Source organism: Palaemon carinicauda, chromosome 12 (assembly GCF_036898095.1).
Source record: "Palaemon carinicauda isolate YSFRI2023 chromosome 12, ASM3689809v2, whole genome shotgun sequence".
NCBI lineage: Eukaryota > Metazoa > Arthropoda > Malacostraca > Decapoda > Palaemonidae > Palaemon > Palaemon carinicauda.
The window spans coordinates 5,665,446-5,690,782 of NC_090736.1; the positions used below are offsets into that span (position 1 = coordinate 5,665,446).

The 25,337-nt window shown below is 45.1% G+C and overlaps 1 protein-coding gene across 1 annotated transcript in view; it reads right to left on the reverse strand.

The window, feature by feature from the left end:
* The window catches only part of LOC137650468 (2-methoxy-6-polyprenyl-1,4-benzoquinol methylase, mitochondrial-like), a 48,374-nt gene that overhangs the window by 2,624 nt on the left and 20,413 nt on the right, over positions 1-25,337 (reverse strand). Inside the window, exon 4 of the mRNA XM_068383692.1 lies at positions 15,550-15,729. Coding sequence (XP_068239793.1) covers positions 15,550-15,729 — 180 coding nt within the window. The remainder of the gene's footprint in view (positions 1-15,549; positions 15,730-25,337) is intronic.

A 25,337-nucleotide genomic window follows, 5' to 3' on the forward strand; every position in this document is an offset into this window, starting at 1 on the left:
TTCAATATTTAACTTAGCCGGTGATTATATAAGCTGATTCACACCCAGGGGGGTGGGTAGAGACCAGCAATAAATGTTTACATTATTATGAGCTAAGGACTTTTTATTTCATTTTAGCAGTTATCAAAATAACAAACTTAAAATAAATAAGTTGTGGAGGATTTATTTTTGCTTTATTTTTATTTTTGTTTTGCCAAATCCTGTGTGTGTGTGAGAGAGAGAGAGAGAGAGGAGAGAGGAGAGAGAGAGAGAGAGAGAGAGATATATTGTGTTAGCGAGCGAAAAGTAGTTAGTGTAACGATCGTTTGTGGTGAGGAAGACTGTTGGTATAAATGAGATTGTATGTTTACATTTTTAGTAAGGTTACGACAGTAGGTGAATGTTTCGGGAGCGAATGCTTTTTTATTTGACTGCAGCATAAGGCAGTTGTGTGAGAGCTGGATTATATATATATTTTTCGACCAGCGTGGAAGTGTTTTTTGATTTTCAAAGCTGCGATTCCTCCTTTGGAGAGCGATTTTTGAAAGTGGATTAATGATTGTTGACGAATTGGCTTGTACATAAGGAATTTGATACGACCACTCTGATTTGTACAATTGTTGATGACCCGGACCGAATCAAATCCAGATTGCTGTTGATGATGATGATGATGGTGGTGATAATACTAACCATGACCCCAATCAGGGAAGTAGTTGTGGCAAATTGCCCCCCAGTAAACTGTTAAACACAGAGTTGTGTTAGTGTGCCGTAAAGACAGTCCCGGCTTGTGGTGTGGCGACAGTGTTGGTGTCCCATAATAAATATTTATACAATATAATTCATATATATATTTATTTTTGGTGTTGGTGTGCGGTGTAATTTAAGTTTGTTAGGTTTTTTTTTTGCGTTTATTTGGAATGGTATTTATAGTATATTTAGAGTAAGTTTTTGATGCTATGATTTTGGTTGGATTTATTATAGTTTGTAAGAAATATATAGTTTTAAGGTTATGTTTTGTTTTTTGTGTCCTTTTGTCTAAGAGTCCAGTTTTAGATAACGTAAGGGGAAAGTATGTGTTGAGGAGGCCATTGTCAGTAGGTGTGATTCAGGGTGTGGGGCTTGTTTTTTTTAACATCCCGCCACATTATTTTGGCGCCCAACGTGGGGCAGCCGAGGTGGGATTGAAGCTGGACTGTTGGACGAAGGACGGAATTAGGTTAAGAATTTAGGATTAAGGTTGATGAAAAATGGAGGAGCAGTTGAGGGTTTTGAAGGAGGAATTGCGGCTGAGTAAGGAGCGTGAGGAGAGGTTGCTAATAGAGAATGAGAGGTTGAACTGGGAGAATGCGGCGATGCAGAAGGAGCTTAGGGAGTTAAAGGGGACAGTAGAGAGAGTGGAAGAATGTGTTGAGATGAGGATGCGAGAGAATGAAGAACGAATAGAGAAACGAATGGAAGATATGATGGGGCAAGTCATGGGAATGATGAAAACTATAATGGGGGAAGGTGCAGTCGGAGGAGTGTCCTCAGCTTCGGGTAATGGGTTGATAGTGGATGAGAAGGTTAAGGTTAGTGATAATGGGAAAGGAAGTGATAGTGATAGTAGTAATAGTGATGGTGATATTGAAGATAAGGGAATTAGGCATAGTAAGGATGAACAGAAAGGTGAGAGGAAAGATGAAAGGAAAGGTAAAAGTGATGTGAAGAAAGGGAAGAAAAAGTATCAGGCTGATAGCAAGGACGATCGTGAATGGGTGAAAGTGGTAAGTAAGAAAAAGGGTAAGAAGGGAATGGTTAAGGATAGGAATTTAAGTGTGGAAGTGGATTCATTATATTCGAATGAGGAAGAAGGTAACAAGGGAGTAGACAGTGATGATAGCAGTGAGAATGAACGTGATGTGTGTAAGACTGTGTTTATGAGAGAGGTACCTCGGTGTGAAAGGTTCAATGAGCATAGCAGTAGGGATGTATATGATTTTTTCAAGGAGTATGAGAGGTATTGTCAGGATAAGTATGGTGATAGTAAAAGAGTTTGGGCTAGGGAGTTAGGAGAATATTTGACTGGGTATTTGTTGACGATGTATGGAGTGATAATGAGTGTAGGGGACGTTGATTATGAAAGTGTGAAACAGAGAATAATTGAGCAGGTAAAACGTATGAAAGGGAGTGTTAAGTATAAGCGTAAGAATGATTTTGATGAAGCACGGATGAATGCAGGAGAAGCGATATCAATGTACGTATGTAGGTTGGAAACGTTAGCTAGGAAGAAGTATGGGGATGAAGGTATAAATGAGAATAAGGAGTTAATGAGGAAGTTTTTGGCTACTGTACCCGAGAATGTTGCTGAGTTTGTTAATTTGAAACGGAAGGAGAAAATGAGGTGGACGAAAGAAAGATTGACATGGGATGATATTTTAGAGATAGTTGAGGATTACGAGTTGGATAGGTGTATGAAAGAAAGTAAATCTGTGAGTGTAAGAACTGGAATGGAGGAAAGTGTGCCAGAATTTGTTAGTTTTAGAGATGCTGTTATGAGAGGACCGATGAGGGTAGCTGATAGTGTAGTAGATAGGAGTGTTAGGGCGAGTAATGTGGGAATACCTGTAAGGACAAATGAAGGGTTTAGGCAAGGGAATCAGGTTTGGAGGGATAGGAGTGCTAGTGCGCCGCAAGATAGGTCAGGTAGTTGTATCCGTGAAGAGAAGTGTTATAGATGTGGGAAAGTAGGACATAAGAAGAATGAATGTAGATGGGCTCTTGGTGCTTGTTTTGGATGTGGTGAGGTAGGGCATAGAATTAGCGAGTGCACGAAAGAGAAAGGGGTAAAATGTTATCGGTGTGGTATGACAGGGCACATAGCGAGTGGATGTCGTAGTAATCGTATGAATGTGATTTGTGGTAATTGTGGTAAGGATGGTCATTATGCTAGAATGTGCAAGGAGCCACGGGGTAAGTGTACTGAATGTGGTGCAGATGGGCATGTAGCTAGGGTATGTAGGAAGAAGGGAGTAAATCAGCCAGGATGTTCGGGAAACTAGAGTGTAAGAGGGTTCAGCTGGGTGAGTCCTCGAGTGTGTGCGGAGTGAATGTGATGCATGTTCGTGAAGGTTTACTACATGAAGACGTGATGGGCGAAAGAGCTTATGACTGCATGAGTGCAAAAGTAAATTTTAAGGGAATAGAGCTAGTTGGTCTGATTGATACTGGTTGTGGTGTCAATTTAATGTTTAGGAATGCATACGATAAGGTAAGGGATGTGTGTGAATTTAGGGGGTGTAAAGGTGAAGTGAAAGGTATCGGTAATTTAAGTATGTCTGTGCAAGGAAAGTTGCGTGAAAATGTCATGATTGGGGGGCTGATGATGGAAGATAATGATTTTTATGTGGTTGAGGGAGTAAATGACAAATACGATGTGTTGTTAGGTTATAACTTCTTGAAAAAATGCGGTATGATTGTACATCCTAATGTAAATATGATAGAGATGAAAGTTAAGGGTAAATTTTGTGGGGAATTTTATTTGAATGAAGATGGTAGTGTATGTACGAAGGTATGGAAAGGTGTGCCGTTAATAGCAAAAGAAGGTGTTAAATTGTCAAAAGATGCGAGTGAGGTTGTCAGTGTAAAAGTTGCATGGCCGAATAGTCTGGGAATTGCCAATAGTGACAATTGTGAATATGTAGTGGAAGGTTCGGAAGCAAGTAATTTGGTGAAAGCAAGTGTGCATGTGTATGATGGTATTTTTAATTTGCAGGAGCCGAAGGTGTATGTGAGCTTGTTGCCGACTGTAAGGAGGAAGAGAATACGGGGTATACGTGAGGGTGATTGCATGGGATGTATGTATACGTTGGTCAATGTAGAGGATGAAAGGTATGTTAAATTGAGACGGGTTATGACGGGTAAGATAAAGCCGGATGACGATTGGGACTATGAAAGTTTGAAAGAAAGAATTAATGTAGATGAGAATATAAGTGAGGGGGAAAGGGAACAATTGTATAGGATGTTATGGGATAGACGGAGAGTTTTGAGTCGCGGTGACGAGGATTGTGGGGGATCAAAGCTGCCTGAATTTAAGATAGTTCTTAGTAATGATACCCCCATATATCAGCGTCCCCGACATTTTTCTCCGCCTATTGCCAGAGAAATAGAAGAGCAGTGCCAGGAGTTAGAACAAATGGGTGTAATAGAAAGGAGTGAGAGTGCCTGGAATAGCCCTATTGTACCTGTAAGAAAGCCGGATGGAAGTTTACGGATGTGTATTGATTATAGGAAGGTGAATGAAGTAACTGTTAAAGAACGTTTTCCGATGAATGTAGTGTCTGACTGTGTGTATAAGATGCATGGTATGAAAGTTTTTACAAAGTTAGATTTAGTTAGGGGCTATTACCAGATGCCTCTGGCAGAGGGGAGCAGGCCCATTACGGCATTTTCAAGTAGAAATTGTCATTTTCAGTTTAAAAGATTAAGTTTTGGCCTTGCTAATGCGCCTGCTGCCTTCCAGAGGGCGATGAATGTAGTTTTGGCTGGGTTTGATAGACAGAAGGTGACTGTTTTTATTGATGATATTTTGATTGCTAGTGAGACAGTTGAGGAACACATGCAGTTGCTTGAAGAAGTATTAGAACGGTTGATAGAAGTTGGGGTGAAAGTTAAGCTTGAAAAGTGTACATGGTTGGCCGGGGAGGTGGAATTTCTTGGGCATGTGGTGAGTGAATCGGGTATAAGGAAGAGTGAAAAGTTTGTGAGTAAGGTGAGAGAGTTTCCACGTCCTCATACGGTGCGTGAGTTGAGAGGGTTTCTTGGGTTAATTGAATTTGGTCGGAAGTTTGTCAGAGATTGTTCGGGAATAGGGAAGCCTTTGAATGAGTGGACAGGTAAGAGAAATAGTACGAGACTGAAATGGGATGAGCGTATGATTGAAGCATTTGAAAACTTGAAAGAAGAGGCTGCGAGAGACGTCACTTTGGCTTTTCCCGATTATAGTGAACATGCGAGTATGCTAGAGTTATATACGGATGCTAGTGGGATTAGTATGGGCGGTTGCTTGGTTCAAATGCAAAGAATAAACGGAGATGAACAGTTGAGAGTGATAGCGTATGTAAGTAAAGCATTTAATAAGGCTGAGCGAAGGTATTCCACGATTGAAAGGGAGTTGGCTGCGATAAGGTTTTGCGTGAAAGCGTTGAAGGTATTTTTGTATGGTGTGAAATTTATTGTGCGTACTGACCATCAGCCCCTAGTGTACATGATTAGGAAAGAGTATGTGAATGCTAGAGTTGCGAGGACAATAGAGGATTTGAATGAATTTGACTTTAAGCTAGAATATGTACCTGGGAGTAAGAACGTGATAGCAGATGCGATGTCAAGAATGCATTTTAAGATAGAAGAGAGTAGCGAGAATGATAGTAATTTTGAAAGGTTGCCGGAAGATTTAATGGTGGTACAAAGTTTTGAAGGGGATGACATGGTGTATAAATGTATTTTGTGTGGGTTAAATAAGGTTAAATTGAAGGGTTTGAATAGGGATATACCTGCTAGTATAGATGAGCTTAGAATGAGTGTTAGGAATGAAGTATCGAAAGAAATGGCATATAAGGAGGAGGATAGTATGCTTGAGGGTGAATTGTTATCAAAAGTATTGTTGGTAGTAAGTATGTTATATGGTGTCACTGTTTATTTGTATTTTGGGTAGAATCGTCCGATGCAGTACCGAGCAAATAAAGAGACTGAAAGGGAGTATATATTGAGGTTACAATGTAATGAAAGATGTTGCAAGTTGTTGAGTAAGAAGGAGGATTGTCCGAGTGATTTGAATCAGAGTGGTATGAGCATAGAAGATAGCGAAGATGACCATGGGTGTGATAAGGATGACCCTATTGATAGGAGAGTAAACATTTGTATGCATGGTGTAAAAGGAAGAATGATGACGTATGTGGGTATAAATGAGAATGAATACTGTAGTTTAATTGATACAGGTGCACAAGTGTCATTAGTGAATATGTCTGTTATCAAGGAAATAAGAGCGGTACAATTGGGAAGTGAAACGGCAATGTACGAGTGTGAGAATTCATGGGATAGGTAAAGGAAGTTTGCTAGTTTGGGAAGAAGTGCGTTTGAAAGTAAAACTGGGAAGTATGGAGGTGGAACATAATTTTATTGTAATGGGAGAGAATGAGATGCCTAGTTGTTTTTTGATAGGAATTGACTTTTTAAGATTGCATGATTTATCAGTTGATATTGGTAGTGGTTTGCTTCTGAAAAATGGATGTGAAGTAGTTGTGTTAGAAGATAATAGTGTATTTATGGCGAATTTTGTTGGCATGGTTGATATTACGAGGAGTGAGGATGATCTACTGACTAAAGAGGAGGTGGAAGAAATGCAAGATGAATGTGAGGAAATTAAAAGGTTACGTGAATGTATGTTGAATAGTATTGAGGTAGAAGAATGGTCGTCTGATTTAGAGGTGTATAAGAAAGTTAGTAAGAGACTTATTGTGTGTAAGAATATTGTTTATTTTCTACATAAAGGAATGGATGAAGATATATATGTTCCTGTGTTTCCAATGCATGCAGCAGTAAGTATGTGTATGTTAGTGCATGACAGATATGGGCATATGGGTAAGAATAAATTATGGGAATGCATGCGTGAGAGATTGTTTACACCTGGGTTGAGTCAGATATGTAAGGATGTAGCGACTACGTGTGAAGATTGCCAGAAAGGGAAGTATCAGAGAGTGCATGCTAATCCGCCTGTTTTGAGATTACGTATGAAAGAACCATTTGAGATGTTTGTGATTGATTGTGTTTCGTTGCCTGTGACTGCGAGAAGACATGTGGGAATGATTGTTATGGTTGATCACATGAGTAAATTTACCTATGCAATACCCATCAAGGATAAACGGAGCGAGACTGTTGCAAGAATGGTTGGTCAAGTGATGTTGCCGATGTGTGTGTGTAAGCCTGTGAGAATGTTAAGTGATAATGGCCCTGAGTTTGTTGGATGGGAGTTTGAGCAGATGTTAAGAGAATGGGGTATTGAACATGTGTATTCGACTCCTTATATGCCAAGTGCGAATGGGTTGGCTGAAAGGACTGTAAGAACATTAACTGAAATTTTGCGAATGATGAGTACATGTGGTAATGATTGGGATTTGTATGTTGGTAGAGCGTTGTGGGCTTACAATGCAACAGTGCATAAGAGTACGGGTATGTCTCCATGTAAGTTTGTTTTAAATTTTGAAAAGATAATAAGACCGAGGTTGGGTGTGTCGGAGGATGATAGAGAGGTGTGGAGGAAAGCAAATAAGAGGTTTGAAAGCTTTAAAGTTGGTGAGAGAGTGATGAAAGAAGTAATTGAAAAGGGTAGAATGAATGTAAATAAGGTGCGTGATAAATTTGAAGGTCCCTATGATGTGTTAGAAGTTGGTTCGAGTGGATTAAGTTACGTTTTGGGTAAGTTGTGTGTGGGTGGTATTGTGGAAAAAATTAGGGCCCACCACAACCAGTTGCGTAAATGGAAAGAGGTACCTGAGTATATCCAAGAGAATGGGATGAGTAAATGGTTGAAAAGGAACAAGGGTGAACCTAGTATGTATGAGGACTTAGGTCTGGAAGGTAAACAGTTAGTGTTAGTAGAATATAAGAAAAGGAAGAATACAAGAGCTTTAAGTAAAGATGAAAGAAGGGGAAATTTTATAAGTAAAAGTGAGAATAGAAATAAGTATGACAAGGGTGTAAATGTGCAAGTGTGTATGGAAGATAAATGTGTTAATACAGATGAATCATGGCTGAGTATGAATGATACCTATAGCGTGTGTGGCTTTTCCTTAGGTGATGTAAAAGAAAGGATGACGAATGCGAGAGTGAGAGATAGGAGAATGATTAGTAGTATGAATGAATCTTTTACTAAAGTTGAGAATGTTTTTGATGAAATGGATGAACTGTTTACAGAAATGAGTGTAATTATAGGGCCAGATGAGAACGAGGTAGATATGATTGTACATGATATATTAGATGATAGGGATTTAGATAGGAATAGTGTTAATGTAGCTAATGATTGTGATAAGGAAGAAGTGAATGAGAGAGTATATGGAGGCCCAGTTACTCGGAGTAGAGGTCCCGTTCCCGACTGCGACTGGGTTATGAAAAAAATAATGTAAGTGTTGTGTGAGAAGGATTTGGCAAAGTAAGGGGGGAGGAATGTGGAGGATTTATTTTTGCTTTATTTTTATTTTTGTTTTGCCAAATCCTGTGTGAGAGAGAGAGAGAGAGAGAGAGAGAGAGAGAGAGAGAGAGAGAGAGAGAGAGAGAGAGAGAGAGAGAGAGAGAGAGAGAGAGAGAGATATTGTGTTAGCGAGCGAAAGTAGTTAGTGTAACGATCGTTTGTGGTGAGGAAGACTGTTGGTATAAATGAGATTGTTTGTTTACATTTTTAGTAAGGTTACGACAGTGGTGAATGTTTCGGAGCGAATGCTTTTTTATTTGACTGCAGCATAAGGCAGTTGTGTGAGAGCTGGATTATATATATATTTTTCGACCAGCGTGGAAGTGTTTTTTGATTTTCAAAGCTGCGATTCCTCCTTTGGAGAGCGATTTTTGAAAGTGGATTAATTGATTGTTGACGAATTGGCTTGTAATAAGGAATTTGATACGACCACTCTGATTTGTACAATTGTTGATGACCCGGACCGAATCAAATCCAGATTGCTGTTGATGATGATGATGATGGTGGTGATAATACTAACCATGACCCCAATCAGGGAAGTAGTTGTGGCAAATTGCCACCCAGTAAACTGTTAAACACAGAGTTGTGTTAGTGTGCCGTAAAGACAGTCCGGCTTGTGTGTGGCGACAGTGTTGGTGTCCCATAATAATATTTATACAATATAATTCATATATATATTTATTTTTGGTGTTGGTGTGCGGTGTAATTTAAGTTTGTTAGGTTTTTTTTTTGCGTTTATTTGAATGGTATTTATAGTATATTTAGAGTAAGTTTTTGATGCTATTGATTTTGGTTGGATTTATTATAGTTTGTAAGAAATATATAGTTTTAAGGTTATGTTTTGTTTTTTGTGTCCTTTTGTCTAAGAGTCCAGTTTTAGATAACGTAAGGGGAAAGTATGTGTTGAGGAGGCCATTGTCAGTAGGTGTGATTCAGGGTGTGGGGCTTGTTTTTTTTAACATCCCGCCACAAAGTACCTGGTAAGGAAGTCGACTTGAACAATTACTCTGCCTTTTTAAGTACGTCTTCCTTACGGAGCCTCGCGATCCTCTTAGGATGCTGAGCGACCCCTAGGAGCTGAAGTATCAAGGGTTGCAACCCATACAACAGGACCTCATCAAAACCTCTAATCTAGGCGCTTCTCAAGAAATGACTTTGACCACCCGCCAAATCAAGTAGGATGCGAAAGGCTTCTTAGCCTTCCGGACAACCCAAAAACAACAATAAAACATTTCAAGAGAAAGATTAAAAAGGTTATGGAATTAGGGAATTGTAGTGGTTGAGCCCTCACCCACTACTGCACTCGTTGCTACGAATGGTCCCAGAGTGTAGCAGTTCTCGTAAAGAGACTGGACATTCTTAAGATAAAAAGACGCGAACACTGACTTGCTTTTCCAATAGGTTGCGTCGATTATACTTCGCAGAGATCTATTTTGTTTAAAGGCCACGGAAGTTGCGACAGCTCTAACTTCGTGTGTCCTTACCTTCAGCAAAGCTTGGTCTTCCTCATTCAGATGGGAATGAGCTTCTCGTATTAACAGTCTGATAAAATAGGATAAAGCATTCTTTGACATAGGCAGAGATGGTTTCTTAACTGAACACCATAAAGCTTCAGACGGGCCTCGTAAAGGTTTAGTTCGTTTTAAATAGAACTTAAGAGCTCTTACAGGGCATGAGACTCTTTCTAGTTCATTTCCAACCATACGATAAGTTTGGAATATCGAACGATTTTGGCCAAGGTCGAGAAGGCAGCTCGTTTTTGGCTAGAAAACCAAGTTGTAGAGAACATGTAGCCGTTTCAGATGAGAATCCGATGTTCTTGCTGAAGGCATGAATCTCACTGACTCTTTTAGCTGTGGCTAAGCATACCAGGAAAAGAGTCTTTAAGGTGAGATCTTTCAGGGAGGCTGATTGTAGCGGTTCGAACCTGTCTGACATAAGGAATCTTAGTACCACGTCTAAATTCCAACCAGGTGTAACCAAACGACGCTCCTTCGTGGTCTCAAAAGACTTAAGGAGGTCTTGTAGATCTTTATTGTTGGAAAGATCTAAGCCTCTGTGACGGAAGACTGATGCCAACATGCTTCTGTAACCCTTGATAGTGGGAGCTGAAAGAGATCTTTCTTTCCTCAGATATAAGAGGAAGTCAGCTATTTGAGTTACAGAGGTACTGGTCGAGGATACGGATACTGACTTGCACCAGTTTCGGAAGATTTCCCACTTCGATTGGTAGACTCTAAGGGTGGATGTTCTCCTTGCTCTAGCAATCGCTTTGGCAGCCTCCTTCGAAAAGCCTCTAGCTCTCGAGAGTCTTCCGATAGTCTGAAGGCAGTCAGACGAAGAGCGTGGAGGCCTTGGTGTACCTTCTTTACGTGTGGCTGACGTAGAAGGTCCACCCTTAGGGGAAGTGTTCTGGGAACGTCTACTAGCCATCGAAGTACCTCGGTGAACCATTCTCTCGCGGGCCAGAGGGAAGCAACTAGCGTCAACCTTGTCCCTTCGTGAGAGGAGAACTTCTGCAGTACCTTGTTGACAATCTTGAACGGAGGGAATGCATATAGATCTAGATGTGACCAATCTAGGAGAAAGGCATCTATATGAACTGCTGCTGGGTCCGGGATTGGTGAGCAAAATATTGGGAGCCTCTTGGTCATCGAGGTTGCGAAGAGATCTATGGTTGGCTGGCCCCAGGTGGCCCAAAGTCTCTTGCATACATCCTTGTGGAGGGTCCATTCTGTTGGAATTATTTGTCCCTTCCGACTGAGACAATCTGCCATGACATTCAAGTTGCCTTGGATGAACCTCGTTACTAGTGATATGTCTAGACCTTTTGACCAGGTGAGGAGGTCCCTTGCGATCTCGTACAACGTCAGAGAGTAGGTCCCTCCTTGCTTGGAGATGTACGCCAAAGCCGTGGTGTTGTCCGAGTTCACCTCCACCACTTTGCCTTGAAGGAGAGACCTGAAGCTTTTCCAGGCCAGACGTACTGCCAGTAGCTCCTTGCAGTTGAAATGCATTGTCCTTTGACTCGAGTTCCATATTCCCGAGCATTCCCGACCGTCTAATGTCGCACCCCAGCCTACGTCCGATGCGTCCGAGAAGAGAACGTGGTTGGGAGTCTGAACAGTCAGGGGAAGACCCTCTCTTAGGTTGATATTGTCCTTTCACCAAGTCAGACAAGACTTTATCTTTTCGGAAACCGGGATCGAGACCGCTTCTAGCGTCTTGTCCTTTTTCCAGTGAAAAGCTAGATGGTATAGAAGAGGACGGAGGTGTAGTCTTCCTAGTGACACAAATTGATCCACGGATGACAGCGTCCCTACCAGACTCATCCACAGCCTGACTGAGCAGCGTTCCTTCTTCAGCATCTTCTGGATGGATAGCAGGGCTGGGGGCTGATCGTCTTGTTGTTCAGCAACGTCCTCATCAGAGGGTTCCTCATCCGAAACTGATGAGGAAACGGCAACGGAGTGGGCAACGTCTGGCTCGCTGAATCCGGTCGCACTGGTGGATGCGTGACGGAGCCGGACGCAAGGTCATGGAACTGCTGCACAGTCTGTGAACTGTCAACAACCATGGGTGCGCGAGAAAGCACAGCGTCAACCCGAAACTGTCTAGACCGTCTGGGTTGTGCAGTCAACACCCTACCGGGTTGCTGAGGTTGACGCACTGCGTCACAACAAGTCACCTCTGCTGGTTGTTGAACGTCGTGAACGTCAACAACCACCTCCGAGCGTCGCTTAACGTCAACGTGCGGCTGGCAACCCACACTGGGTCGCATCGGTGGAGGAACCACCTCAACTGGCAGACGCGAGTAGGTTACCGCAGCGTCAACAGGGCGCACAACCGACCGGTTGGAAGGTTGTTGGCCAGAAGGTTCTTCTCCGCATTTAAGTCCTCTATCAAGGACGCAAGCTTGGACTGCATGTCTTGCAGCAAAGCCCATTTAGGGTCTACGGGAGCAGGTGTGGCAACAGACGGGGTTAGCGACTGAGGCGGAACCGTTTACCATCCCTCTGAGAAGTTGACCTGTAAACAACTTGGAGCGTCTCCTGGCTAGGCGCCAGGGAGAGTCTACCAGAATTGAGAAGTCTATCTGGGCAGAGGCATGAACTCCCAAGCCGAGAACTTCTCTCGTGTCATATCAGACTCTCGCTCTATAAACCAGTTTAAAAGAAGGGAAAGCAAAGGCTGTATCCCCCAAACTCCTCCTGGTGAAAAACCAGTCGCCTAGCCAACGTAACGCTCTCTAGGAAAGCGAGAGAGCACTAGCTTAAAAACAACGGCTTCGAAGTAGCTAGGCCTAGTGTAAGTTCTGACGTTTAGGCGAACGAGGAGCAGCAGTTACAAGATCTGGACGAAGATCCTTAAAAAAATCATCATGATTTAATTAAAGTCCATAGGAGGCTAAGCAGCTTAAGGCTCCTCTCCATCTGACAGAGTCCTCAAGGGAATATCAGTAGGAGGGAGAACAGCAACTTCCTCATCTACAGGAACCTTGTCCGATAAAAGCTGAGTCTCTCACTGGTGCATTAGTAGCGGACCAGAACGCAACGTCATGTAACTGCTTGACAGTCTGTGAACTGTCAACAACTGAACTGTCAACCAGAACAGGTGAGTGAGGACGCACAGCGTCCACTCGAGACTGCTTTGACTGCCTAGACTGAGCAGTCAAAACAACTCTAGAATGCGGAGGTTGACGCACAGCGTCAAAACAAGTCAACTCCGATTGTTAGTGAACGTCTAGAACGTCAACAGGAGCATCAGCCAGTGGCCTAACGTCCAAATGCGGCTGAAAAACCACACGAGACCGCATCGAGTGTGGTTCTAAACAACCTGACTGACGTGACTAAGCTACGCCAACGTCAACAGTAAGCACAAAGGAACGTTAGGTTGGCTGAAAGCCAGGATATCGATGAGATAAACGGCTAGACTCAACGGACTAATCGGCAGAATAGTCTTCCATAAGGGAGGCAAGCATATACTGCATGTTTGCCATACAACCCCTTAAGGATCAACGGAAATGGTTGTGGTAATAGACGAGGGTAACGTCTGTGACTGCAACACTTTGCCTACAAAAAAAAAAAAAGACTTTCGGAGTCTGTGTTACGCTTTTGTTAGGCGGCGAGCAGTTATCCGATGACTGCATAGGGTCAGAGCTGTCCTAATGGCTGTAACCAGGACGCTGGACCTGTCCTGAAAGGACTGACTTTCGCTTAAGGGCTTCGAAACCTTGTGACAGGTTTCTTATGCGAAAAGCCTACGGATGGCGAGGAGAAACAACGTCTCTCTTGTCTTATGGTAGGGGAGATCTTGGTAAGAAACACCCGATACCATAGAGGGAAAACGTCTGTTCGTTGGTCAAGGCCTCTCGAACCCATAAGTCGTTTGACATTACTTCTCCCCTGGGCTTGGGAGCTTGCAAGAGGTCCCGGACTAGGTGAACGACAGGCACGAACAGACGAACCCTCGGACGCAACACTGTAACACTTTGCGCCTCGGACGCAACACTGTAACACTTTGCGCATATCACTTTATCACTTCGATTTTCTGTTTTGCACTTATTTCTACCTGAAACACGCAATTCTACCCTTCATTAAAAGGTAGTAATTGCGAAATTAGTCGTATAATGCAAGCTCATAATACCAGCAAAAAACAGAAAACATATTTTAAGATAAAAAGAAAAATCAGTGGCTGGGAAAGAGACTAAACACTAGTTCATATAACTACGTTTTCAATCTCTCACCGCACATAGCCTGGGGACTAGAATAAAAACCTAAAAACGTTTTATCCTTCCTCCCCGTACAGAGACTAGGGACGAGAGTAACACGAGAACAACATTACCCGCTTGAACGGAACGTTTTCTCTCCTCTCTCTCCCTCCGTCTCTATCTCTCTCTCTCTTTCTCTCTTGATTTTGCACCTAAGAGAAGAGCCCAATTATATATCGTCAAAAAAAAACATGTTATTTGACTAAAGGAAAAAACTGAAAGGTTTTTCAAATAAAAAGTTCCTTAAATTAGAATTTAAAACATTTAAGCTAAGAAAGAATGAACAAAACGTCAGAATCGATTTACTCTTACTGCAAAGTGAAACCGTGATACACTCTCTCTCTATCGTAACGATAGAGCGCATGTTGAACGTCCTGAACGTCAACAACTGCGTAGCATAAAAAACTAAACGTTAGTTCATCTTTGAAAACAGTACGAAGACTATCAAAGAAATTCTTTCATAAAATATTACATTAAAAAGTTTTAAATCCTTTAAAAGCTAAAGACGATATAAAGGGCTCAATGTTGATTAACTTCGGTTTCCAAGTTAGGACCGCCTACTCTCAGGAAAGGTCTATATAAACAAAGCATTAAAATTTATTTTATATGTTTATAAAAAATGGAAAGTTAATCGAAGAGGCCTAATAAAGGCGGAGAGATATATATAGAGGAAAATCTATAACGTGATAAGATAATTACTAAAAGCCTAAACACACTTCCGCTAAGGGAAGGGTCGGCCATTTAAAAGTGAAAGAAAGTCCATACTCTCTTTGTCACCATAATTAAATCTATCCAAAACGAGTTCAAGTTTTGAGATGAAGATAAAACCCTGCATAGCGAAAGCTCAAAACTAGAATAGTGTACTTCACCAAATAGTTGTGAAAACAAATCCAGTTAGCACAGCGAATTAGTAGGTCTTGCCGGTAGCCCGACAGAGAGAAAATTGAGTTCTTTGTTTACATTGAGTACTGAGTACCTGCACGACAGATGGCGCTGTTGAAGTACACCCCCTACCTGCATAGCGATCGCTGGCGGATTTTTAACGTAGAGTTTTCTGTCGAGCAACAGAGTTGCAGCTTATATAATCACCGGCTAAGTTAAATATTGAAAAAATAATAATATAGTTACTGCCTTCCCTAGGAGGCCAGGATCAAGCAATCATACAGATAAATAAAAAAACATCCCATTTTGCATTTCAGTCTTCTCAGCACTGTATCCCTATTTGCTTTCGTGGGCTTAGGCCATACTGTGGGGATCACCGCTTAAATAACTGGTGTCATCACCTTTGCTCAAAAAAAGACATTGTTAATGATTTCAAGGTACGCGGAAGACATCTTTTATCTTAAGGATGAAAGATTTGTATACGTGTTGGAACAATTGACCATGAAACTTAATGGGAATATAACTCAAAAATTGCCTTCTCTACATCAATAACATTCTTGATTTCAGATGCAATCACTTTGCATTGAAAAAAATATGAATTTTTTATTGATAGCAATTTGTTTTTCCTAGATGTATAAAACTTAAAGAAAACAACTGGTATAAAGAGAATACTGTATGGTTATGATTAAAAACTTACCTTCTCTACATCAACAACATTTCTGATTCCAAATGCAATTGTATAGCAGTCAAAGTAATCATCCTCAAACGGTAACTTTTGTGCATCACCGCAAACCCAAGTAATCCCGGAGTACCCAAGGGATTCGGCTCTTTTCTTCCCAACATCAAGCATTCCCTGACTTATATCACATACAGCTATCTGGAAAGAAGATTAAATAATAATAAATTCATTACACTATTTTCTATGGAGAAACACAATGAACTCAAGACAGAACCAGACATAAAAGCCATTAACACTTTTACCCCCATTGGACGTACTGGTACGTTTCACGAAACTCATCCCTTTACCCCCATGGACGTACTGGTACGTCCTTGCAAAAAACTGCTATTTACATTTTTTTTTGCATATTTTTGATAAATTTATGAGAAACTTCAGGCATTTTCCAAAAGAATGAGACCAACCTGACCTCTTTATGATGAAAATTAAGGCTGTTAGAGCAATTTAAAAAATATATATTGCAAAATGTGATTGAAAAAAAAAAAGCCCTGGGGGTTAAGGGTTGGAAAGTTCCAAATAGCCTGGGGGTAAAAGGGTTAAATCTAAATTGTCCACTAATCTACATATATATTAGCTAGAAAATTCATTACAATTTGCATTCAGAATTAGAGTAGTGGAGTACCTAGGTTCACGTGTAACTTTGAACACAGGCAAATTGGAATAGAGTAGTACAGTACTGCATTGGTCTACGAGCAAAAATTTTGCATCGTATGGGTAATATTTGAAGACTAGTACTGAACTAAAGAGAATAGTACATGGTGCGCAGAAATCAGTCACGCAATGTTCACAGGCTTTCTACCCCATTTTGGTTTGCATTAGCTCACAACCTTGCTTAGAGGCCAACTCTTCCACTCTTTGAGCAAAAGCAGTAGAAGCATCATCTCATGAGCACATCTTTGGAGCTGTTTTTTTTTTCAGTTTTGATCGCTATTGTTTATCATAAAGACATTTTGGTGCTGTGCTGTAAAGTTAACAATATCGTAAAAATGGTCCCCAAGGTAATTAAGAAAGAAGGTAAGAAGAAAGATAAGATTACAGTACCAGAAAAGGGGAAAAAAATTATTGCAAAGCATGAACAAGGTACTGTATACTGCATGCAGATGGCCGACCTACTAAAAATGACAAATTCGTAGATAATTTATATTTTTCCTAAATATACAAACCTTAGCTATTTAATAGGGGTATTATTTTCGGCGTAGCTGAAATGACGAGCCATTAATTTTTAACGAGGGTTAACTACCCACATTGCTAGTTAGCGGGGGTAGGGAGGGTAGCTTGCTACCGCTCCCCCTCACACACCTGTGATTGAGCTCACTTTGCTTGGAGGTAGGACTTCAAGGGGGATAGGGCAAGTTTGGTTAAATAGCTAAGGTTTGTATAGTTAGGAAAAATACAAACTATCTACGAATTTGTCATTTGTTCCGTAACTGGAATACAAACCACGATATTTGATAGGGGTGACTCACCCATTAGGAAGGGTGGATGTCCCAGCCAGTCTGGCTTTTTGGCTTTGCCCGGGGGCTCCTTATCCGAGTGTGTTAGTACTTAAGAAATAAGGAGCCCCTGCACCTTGCTAAAACCTTGCTACGCAAGGTCTGTGGCCTACGCAAGCTGTGTGTGAAGGTATGTAGAAGTGTGACTTGTCCTAGAAAGTTGTTTTGAAGTTCTTTAGAGGGAAAATTGTGTACTAGGACTTTCCCAATACCACCACTTCAGGGTATGGGTCGTAACAGTATTAATGTTAATGCTAGGAACACAAGGGAGCATGGTTTACCTGCAGTGGTTTGAGGTCAGCTATGCAGAGAACCCAGGATGCTGCTTTCCCCAAGAGAGGGGATGATGAAGAAAAGAATAAGGGCCAGTCAAACCTTTTCATTCATGCAGACTAAAACCGGGTAACAATGCCCTCAACCTTCTGCTCCTTGTCCAATAAGGAGCTTGAGGTTTTAAACCAGCTGTTGTGCAGCCACCACAGGACTGATAGAAAACATATCGAGTCTCCTGTGGGTCACGTCTTGCAAGTAGTAGGATGTGAACGTGTTCTGACGTATCCACACCCCAGCTTGAAGAACCTGCGTCACTGAATAATTTCTTTTGAAGGCCAGGGACGTAGCTATGCCCCTGACATCATGTGCTCTGGGGCGACGAGACGGAGGAGGGTCTGGATTCAATGTAAGGTCAATGACCCTGCGAATCCATGCAGAGATGGTGTTCTTGGTGACCCTTCTCTTAGTCCTTCCTGTGCTGACGACTAGTGCTGGCACACGAGGACGGGCTGCGGCTGTTCTCTTGAGGTACAGCCTCAAGCTCCTTACTGGGCATAGTAAGAAATGGTCTGGGTCATCTGTTACTGTACGGAAACTAGAAATCCGGAAGGAGTCGAATCGAGGATCGGCTACTCCCGGGTTCTGAGTCTAAGCAATAAACTTAGAGATGAAGCTGAATGTTACCTCTCCCCATCCCCTTGAATGGGGAATGTCATATGAGAGACCATGAAGTTCAATGACTCGCTTGGGCGAGGCCAAAGCTAGCAGGAACACCGTCTTCCAAGTCAGGTGGTAATCTGTTGCCTGGCGTAATGGTTCATAGGGAGGTCTCTTAAGAGACCTGAGAACTCGAACCACGTTCCATGGGGGAGGTCTCACTTCCGACTGGGGACAGGTAAGTTCATAACTCCGTATGAGTAGAGAAAGTTCTAGCGATGAAGAAATGTCCATTCCTTTCAGTCTGAAGGCGAGGCTTAAGGCTGAGCGATAGCCTTTCACTGCCGAGACTGATAGGCGCATTTCTTCATGCAAATACACGAGGAACTCCACTATTGGTGGAATAGTGGCACTGAGTGGAGAGATACCCCTTCCACGACACCAACCACAGAAGACTTTCCACTTTGCCTGGTAGACTGCTGCTGATGATTTCCGCACATGTCCAGACATCCTAATCACAACTTGTTGCAAAAATCCTCTCTCAGAGAGATGCTGGATAGTCTCCAAGCGTGAAGTCGTAGCGAAGCTACGGCTTTGTGGAAGATGTTGGCGTGTGGTTCTTTGAGTAGATCGTGTCGTGGAGGGAGTTCACTTGGAGGCTCCGTTAGGAGTTGCAGAAGGTCCGGGAACCATTCTGCTTGATGCCATAGCGGAGCTATGAGGGTCATTGAAAGATTGACTGATGTTCTGGTCATGTTGAGTACCCTCCTCATCAGACAGAACGGGGAGAAAGGCTTAAACGTCGATGTTGTCCCACCATTGTTGGAAAGCATCTTGCCAGAGAGCCTTGGGGTCTGGGACTGGGGAACAGTACAGCGGGAGCCTAAGTTCAGGGCCGTTGCGAAGAGGTCCACAGTCAGAGAACCCCACAAAGTCAGGATTTTGTTGGCTACTAGATGATCCAAAGACCACTCGGTACTCACTATCTGAGAAGCTCTGCTCAGGTTGTCGGCGAGCAAATTCCTTTTGCCTAGAATGAAGCGTGCCGATAGTGGTATCGAGTGGATTTCGGCACATCTCAGTATCTCTACTGCTAGATGGGATAGTTGCTGCTAAAAAGTACCTCCTTGTTTGTTGATGTAAGCCACTACTGTGGTGTTGTCGCTCATCACCACCACAGAGTGACTTGCCAGGCACTGTTGGAGCTGTTGAAGGGCCAAAAAGACGGCCTTCATCTCTAGGAGATTTAGGTGGAGGTAATTTTCTGAGGTCGTGTGGTGCAGCACGTAGGGCCCCCACCCTTTTTTTTGAAGCATCTGAAAACAGCATCTAGTCCGGGGGAGGACGAGAAGATCCACCCCCTTTCGTAGATTCTCGTCTGTCACCCACTACTGGAGGTCTGTCAGTTCCGCAGGTCCCATGGGGATCTGGATGTCCGGGGAGTCGTATGCTTGATCGCCACTGGAGGGATCTCATACTGAGGCGTCCATTGGGAATTAGACGGGCCAGCGATGAAATGTGACCGAGGAGACGTAGCCACGATTGGGCTGGAAGTTCTTCTCGTCTGAGATAAGGTCTTACGCCCTTTCTAAGCCTTGCTATCCTGTCGTCTGATGGGAAGGCTTTGTGGAGAGTGGTGTCTATAATCATGCCTAAGTATACCAGTCTTTGAGTGGGAAGCAGAGAGGACTTCTCAAGATTTACCATGATCCCCAGATCAGAAGTTTGTCTCGGTGTTGAAGAAGGGTTGACACTAAGTCTGCTAGGATTAGCCAGTCGTCCAGATAACGGAGGAGACGGATGCCAATCCTGTGTGCCCAAGATGATACTAGGGTGAACACTCTGGTGAAGACTTGTGGTGCTGTGGAAAGACCGAAGCACAGCATCTTGAACTGGTATATTCTGTTGTCCAGGCTGAATCTTAAGTACTTCCTTGAAGACGGATGGACTGGGATCTGGAAGTACACGTCCTTTAGGTCCAATGTGCACATGAAGTCTTGCAGTCTTACTGCTAATCTGACTATGTCTGCTGTCTCCATGCTGAACGGAGTTTGTTTGACAAACTTATTCAGAGCTGAGAGGTCGAAGACTGGTCTCCAGACGCCTTCTTTACAAGAAAGAGTCGACTGAAGAAGCCTGGGGATCCGTCGAGGACCTCTTGGAGAGCGCCCTTCTTCAACAGGGTCTGGACTTCTGCCCGATGGGCTTGCCCCCTTACCGATCCCATGGCAATTGAGTTCAATGACACTGGATTCCTGGTCAGGGGAGGTAGAGATGTTATGAACAGGACGCGATATCCTAGACTGATCACGGAGATTGTCCAGGAATCGGCCCTGAGTTGCTTCCACCTGTTTGCGCAACTCTGTAGGCATCTCCCCAGTGGTGGAAATGCAGGGGGACTGCCTATCCTAGTGTTTGGGGCCTCGGCTGCTCCCTCTAGGATTTTTACCTCCCCAGGAGGACTTTTTGCCTTTCCTGTCTTTGACAGGAAAGGGCTTAGACACCATTGTCTTCGCTGCAGTTGTCGTCGTAGTGGTCTTGGTTGGACAAGACTGCTGTGGTGCTGGAGGTTTATAGGGCTTAGATGTTAAAGCCCTATGGAGGAGGGAGTCTTGATGGGACTTCCTCCACCTCTCAGGAGCATGTTCCACATCCTTAGGCTCAAACAGAACAGACCCCTCTATGGAGGAATGTCTGAGCCTATTGATCTCGGTGCTAGGGACCTTCTGGTGGAATCTCTCAACTACTGCATCCCGACGTTTCAGGATGGTATTTGCCCACAAGTTCGAGACTTGGTGGGCAAGAAACTTGATCGTGCGAGTACCTGAGAGAAGGAAGGTTTCCATAGCTTTCCTAGTACGTTCCCCAACCAGATATCAAGCCACGAAGTAGCTTGCATAGCAAACTTCGCGACCTTCTCCTGGTTGAGGATCTCGGCTGCCGAAAACGAGACCTGCAGGTTAGAGAGTCTTTCATGAGGGACTCCCCTGGTTAGCTCTTCCAGCGAATGGAGAAGTGGAAGAGCTGAACAAGGCTCCTCCAGGATCTCGAAGTACCTCCTCTGCTGTACGTGAGGAGGTGGGAGGAGCTTGTTCGTGGTACTGGAACGGTTGTAGGAGGACATCTCGGAGAGCTGCTGGGCGGTCTTATCCCTGGTACTCTTTACCCCTTGAGACCAGGGCAGGGCTGCACTGGTCTTAAAGGGTTTTTGAGTACCAAAGACGAGGTCTAGGACCGTGTTTTTGCCCTCTCGAGGGAGGATCTCCGGGTCGGAAAACCCGTTGAGAACCCTCATTAGAGTCTATCCCCGAAAGCTCTTCTTGGGGAGAGTCACGTACATTCCCTGAGTGGATGGCTGGCTCCATCCTAGGCCTAGTGGAGGACTGGCAATGTTTTGGAGTTTTTAAGTTCCTTCCGGGGAAGGATGTAAGACTCCAACATTGATGAGTGTTGCATGTCCCTTCTATTCCCGGAATGTGAGGAACTCTTGGCGTGAAGAGAGGTTTTCTCCATTGGTGCAATGGGGGAAAATCTCTCTTCAAGTGGTTCCCTTGGTGCTTTGATGGTCTGAGTGGAGTCAGTTTCGCCCTCAGGGAAGTGACTGCGTCCAGAACTCCTCTTTTCCTCTTCAAAGGGCTAGAGGAAGCCATGGTTCCGTGTCTTAGATCAGAGAGAACAGGCTTGAAGGCCTGGGTTACGGCTCTGATCAGGGCTGTTGGCTGACAGACGCACTGTCAGACATACCCCTAGAAGGGAAAGGGACCGAAGGATCCCTGGGAGGAGTTACTGGTATGGTTGGGTTTGCCTTAGGACGTAGCTTTGGGATCCTGAACCCCTCTGCATGTTTCCCTTCTCCCACAATGCACGGTGGTATGCGTTTGCGGGGAGGGGAATGAGGCGACGACGACCTATATTCTCCCGCGCGCGAGCGCCTATATTCTCCCGCGTGCGAGCGCCTATATTCTCCCGCGCGCGAGCGCCTATATTCTCCCGCGCGCGAGCGCCTATATTCTCCCGCGCGCGAGCGCCTATATTCTCCCGCGCGCGAGCGCCTATATTCTCCCGCGCGCGAGCGCCAATATTCTCCACGCGCGAGCGCTAATATTCTCCGCGCGCAAGCCTGCGCACCACAAGCAACGACATCTGGCAAGATCATCATCACCTCATTTCCCTCCCCGCAAGCGGATAGGCCTACCACCGTGCATTGCGCGAGACAACACCGGCGCCCGCTCGCGTCCGCGAGCTAACCGGCGCCCGCTCGCGCCCGCGAGCTCACCGGCGCCCGCTCGCGCCCGCGAGCTAACCGGCGCCCGCTCGCGCCCGCGAGCTAACCGGCGCCCGCTCGCGCCCGCGAGCTCACCGGCGCCCGCTCGCGCCCGCGAGAACACCGGCGCCCGCTCGCGCCCGCGAGAACACCGGCGCCCTCTCGCGCCCGTAAGGACACCGGCACCAGCTTGCGCCCGCGAAGAACACCGGCGCTCCCTCGCGCCCGCGAGAACACTGGCGCTCCCTCGCGCGCGAGAACACAGGCGCTCCCTCGCGCACAAGAACACAGGCGCTCCATCGTGCGCGAGAACACCGGCGCTCCCTCGGGACACAGGCGCTCCATCGTGCGCGAGAACACCGGCGCTCCCTCGGGCGCGCGCGAGAACACCGGCGCTCGATGGCTTGCAAGAATATCGGCGCTCGGGCGTGCGCACGAGAATATAGGCGCTCGCACGCAGGAGAATATTGGCGCTCACACGTGGAAGAATACTGGTGCTCGCACGCGAAAGAATACTGGCGCTCGCACGCGGAAGAATACTGGCGCTTGCGCGCGGGAGAATATTGGCGCTTGCGCGCGGGAGAATATTGGCGCTTGCGCGCGGGAGAATCACGATGAGTGCGCGGGAGTGTGTTCGCGCGCGTCTGTCAAAGAATTAAGGCGTACGCAGAAGAATGTCTCAGAGAGCACAGGCGCGCAGTAGAATCATGATGGGCGCGCGGGAGACTGTTGGTGCGGGTTTCTAGGAGAGAGAGGGCACGCGTGCATATCTCTGTGAGTGCGCGCAGGAGAAAGATAGCGCGCAGGAGAAAGATAGCGCGCAGGTGAGCGTTGGCGGGCCAGTAAAAGATGGCACGCAGGTGAGGGCAACGGGGTTGTTGCCTCACCTACGAACTTGCATGCAGGAGAGTGATGGTGCGCAGGTTTTGGTTGGCGCGCAAGATGGCGCTCAGGAGAGCGTGATGTGGGGCGCACATGTTGGCGCGCGGAAGAGCGCTGTTGCACAGAGAACGGTGGCGCGCAGGTGAGCGCTGGCATGCAGTTAAGTGCTGACGTGCAAGTAGGCACTGGCGCGTAGGAGATCGTGGGCGCGTCAGTACAGGAGAGCCCTGGCGAGCAAGAGATCGTTGGCACGTGTGCGCATGTGGGCGCGCATGGCGAATGGTCGAACTCTGGTTAAGTTGGCGCATAGGCGCATGTTGGCACGTAAGCGTATGAGGTTGTTGCCCTGCGTAAGGGCAAGCAAGATGGGTGGTGTGCCGCAGTGCTGGGCCTGACGAGCTGCTAATGAGCGCTGGTCAGGTTGTGTGGGTGCGTGGTGCGGGTTACGTTGGCGCGCAATAACGCACTCTGAAGGAGCCTTGTTAGGCACATACAGGAACGGTGATGGAAGGTCGGCAGGTCTGTCGTGTGGATGGTCGACATGTCCTTTAAAAGGACGACCATCCACCGAAGGAGATCGCGACTATCTGCAGAGAGGTTCAGGACCGAAATCACAAGACTGGTTCCAGGTGCAGTGATGGACGATTGGGTTAGAGGCTCTTCTGCAGGGGACTGCATAGACGACGTTGAACCAAAGGGGCGTCTCCTCACCGCAGGTGAAGGAAGGCCTCTAAGGTGAAGAGGAAGGCGAGCCTTCCGACAGATGCGCCCTTGGATCAGGAAGCTGACCGTCAGCAGTCCTCCGAAGAGAAGTCTCTGTAAGTGAACTCCCCCGAGGGAGAGAAACCCTAGCAGGAGACTGATGATGAACTTAGTTTCCCCCTTGGAGGATGGTCAGGAACGGGGGAAACTAAGCCGTCAGCTACCGTAGAGTCTGGAGTGGTAGAGGAGATGGGTGACGCCACATGAGACACCTCTGACACAACGTCAACAAGTGTCAGGGGATCTACCTCTGTCGGTGACGACGATTGCTTGACAGAAGCACCCAGGCGGATGTAATCAAGCATAACCTCCTTGGAGGGCGAACCCGTGAGCCCCAAGGAGGACCAAATCTGGAAAAGTCAAGTTAGTAACACGGTCTCCCCCGGGGGGAGAGGTGGAGCTGCTTCGCTAGGGGAAGCAAGTCATCTCTCGAGACCCGAGGTTGGTCAGAAATAAATCGGTCTACACTACTACTCGACAGTCTCTCAAAAGAGACCGATCGAGTAGGAGCTTCGGAGGAGTTTTTGGCGACGGAAGAAGAGGCCTTGGGTTTTTCTTCCTTCGAAGCAACCTTCGAAGTAGAAACATCCCACTTGGACTTCTTCCGCCGTCGCGAAAATCTCTCCCACTAGGAAGAAGACCACTCCCTACACTTGTTGACACTATCACACCGTTGGCCTCAGCAAGAAGGACAAAGGGCGTGAGGATCGGTCTCGACCACCGACATGAATGTTCCACAGGGGCGGTCGGGAAGTCCAGGGCAGGTATGCATGGTTGGAGAAGCCAACTTCACACACAGACTAAGAGAAAAGAAAAAGCATAAAGCATTAATGGCTGCCAATTGTCGGCGAGGATAAAGAGCGGCAACGTCCGTTCACCATCCGAGCCGAGAGCAAAGTGAGCTAACCCTCGTTAAAAATTAATGGCTCGTCATTTCAGCTACCCGAAAGTAATACCCCTATTAAATAGCGTGGTTTGTATTCCAGTTATGGAACAACTATACAGTCATATGACTACATCCATGATTAATACAGTTACATTTATGAACAATAAAGAAGATATCAGAGCATTTGTCTATGCAAAACCAGTGCTGACATTGATGAACAAACAATAATGGGCTCTTAATGTTGAAAGGTTTCTGCTTATCTGGACTGATGGGAACCAGTTAGCAGGTGATACAATTACTGAAAACACTATTTCTGAAAAAGTGATGGTATTGGAGCTGCATAAGGTGCAGCATCAAGAGAATGCGGAGGAGATTCAAACTAGCTAAGTTACAACCATAGTTGGAAAAGCAGGATGCTATAAGCCAAAGGGCACAAACAGGAATAAAATGGCCCAGTGAGAAAAGGAAATAAGTAAATAAATTATATATGAAAAGTAATGAATGAGGAAAAATAGTGATAGTGAACATCGTT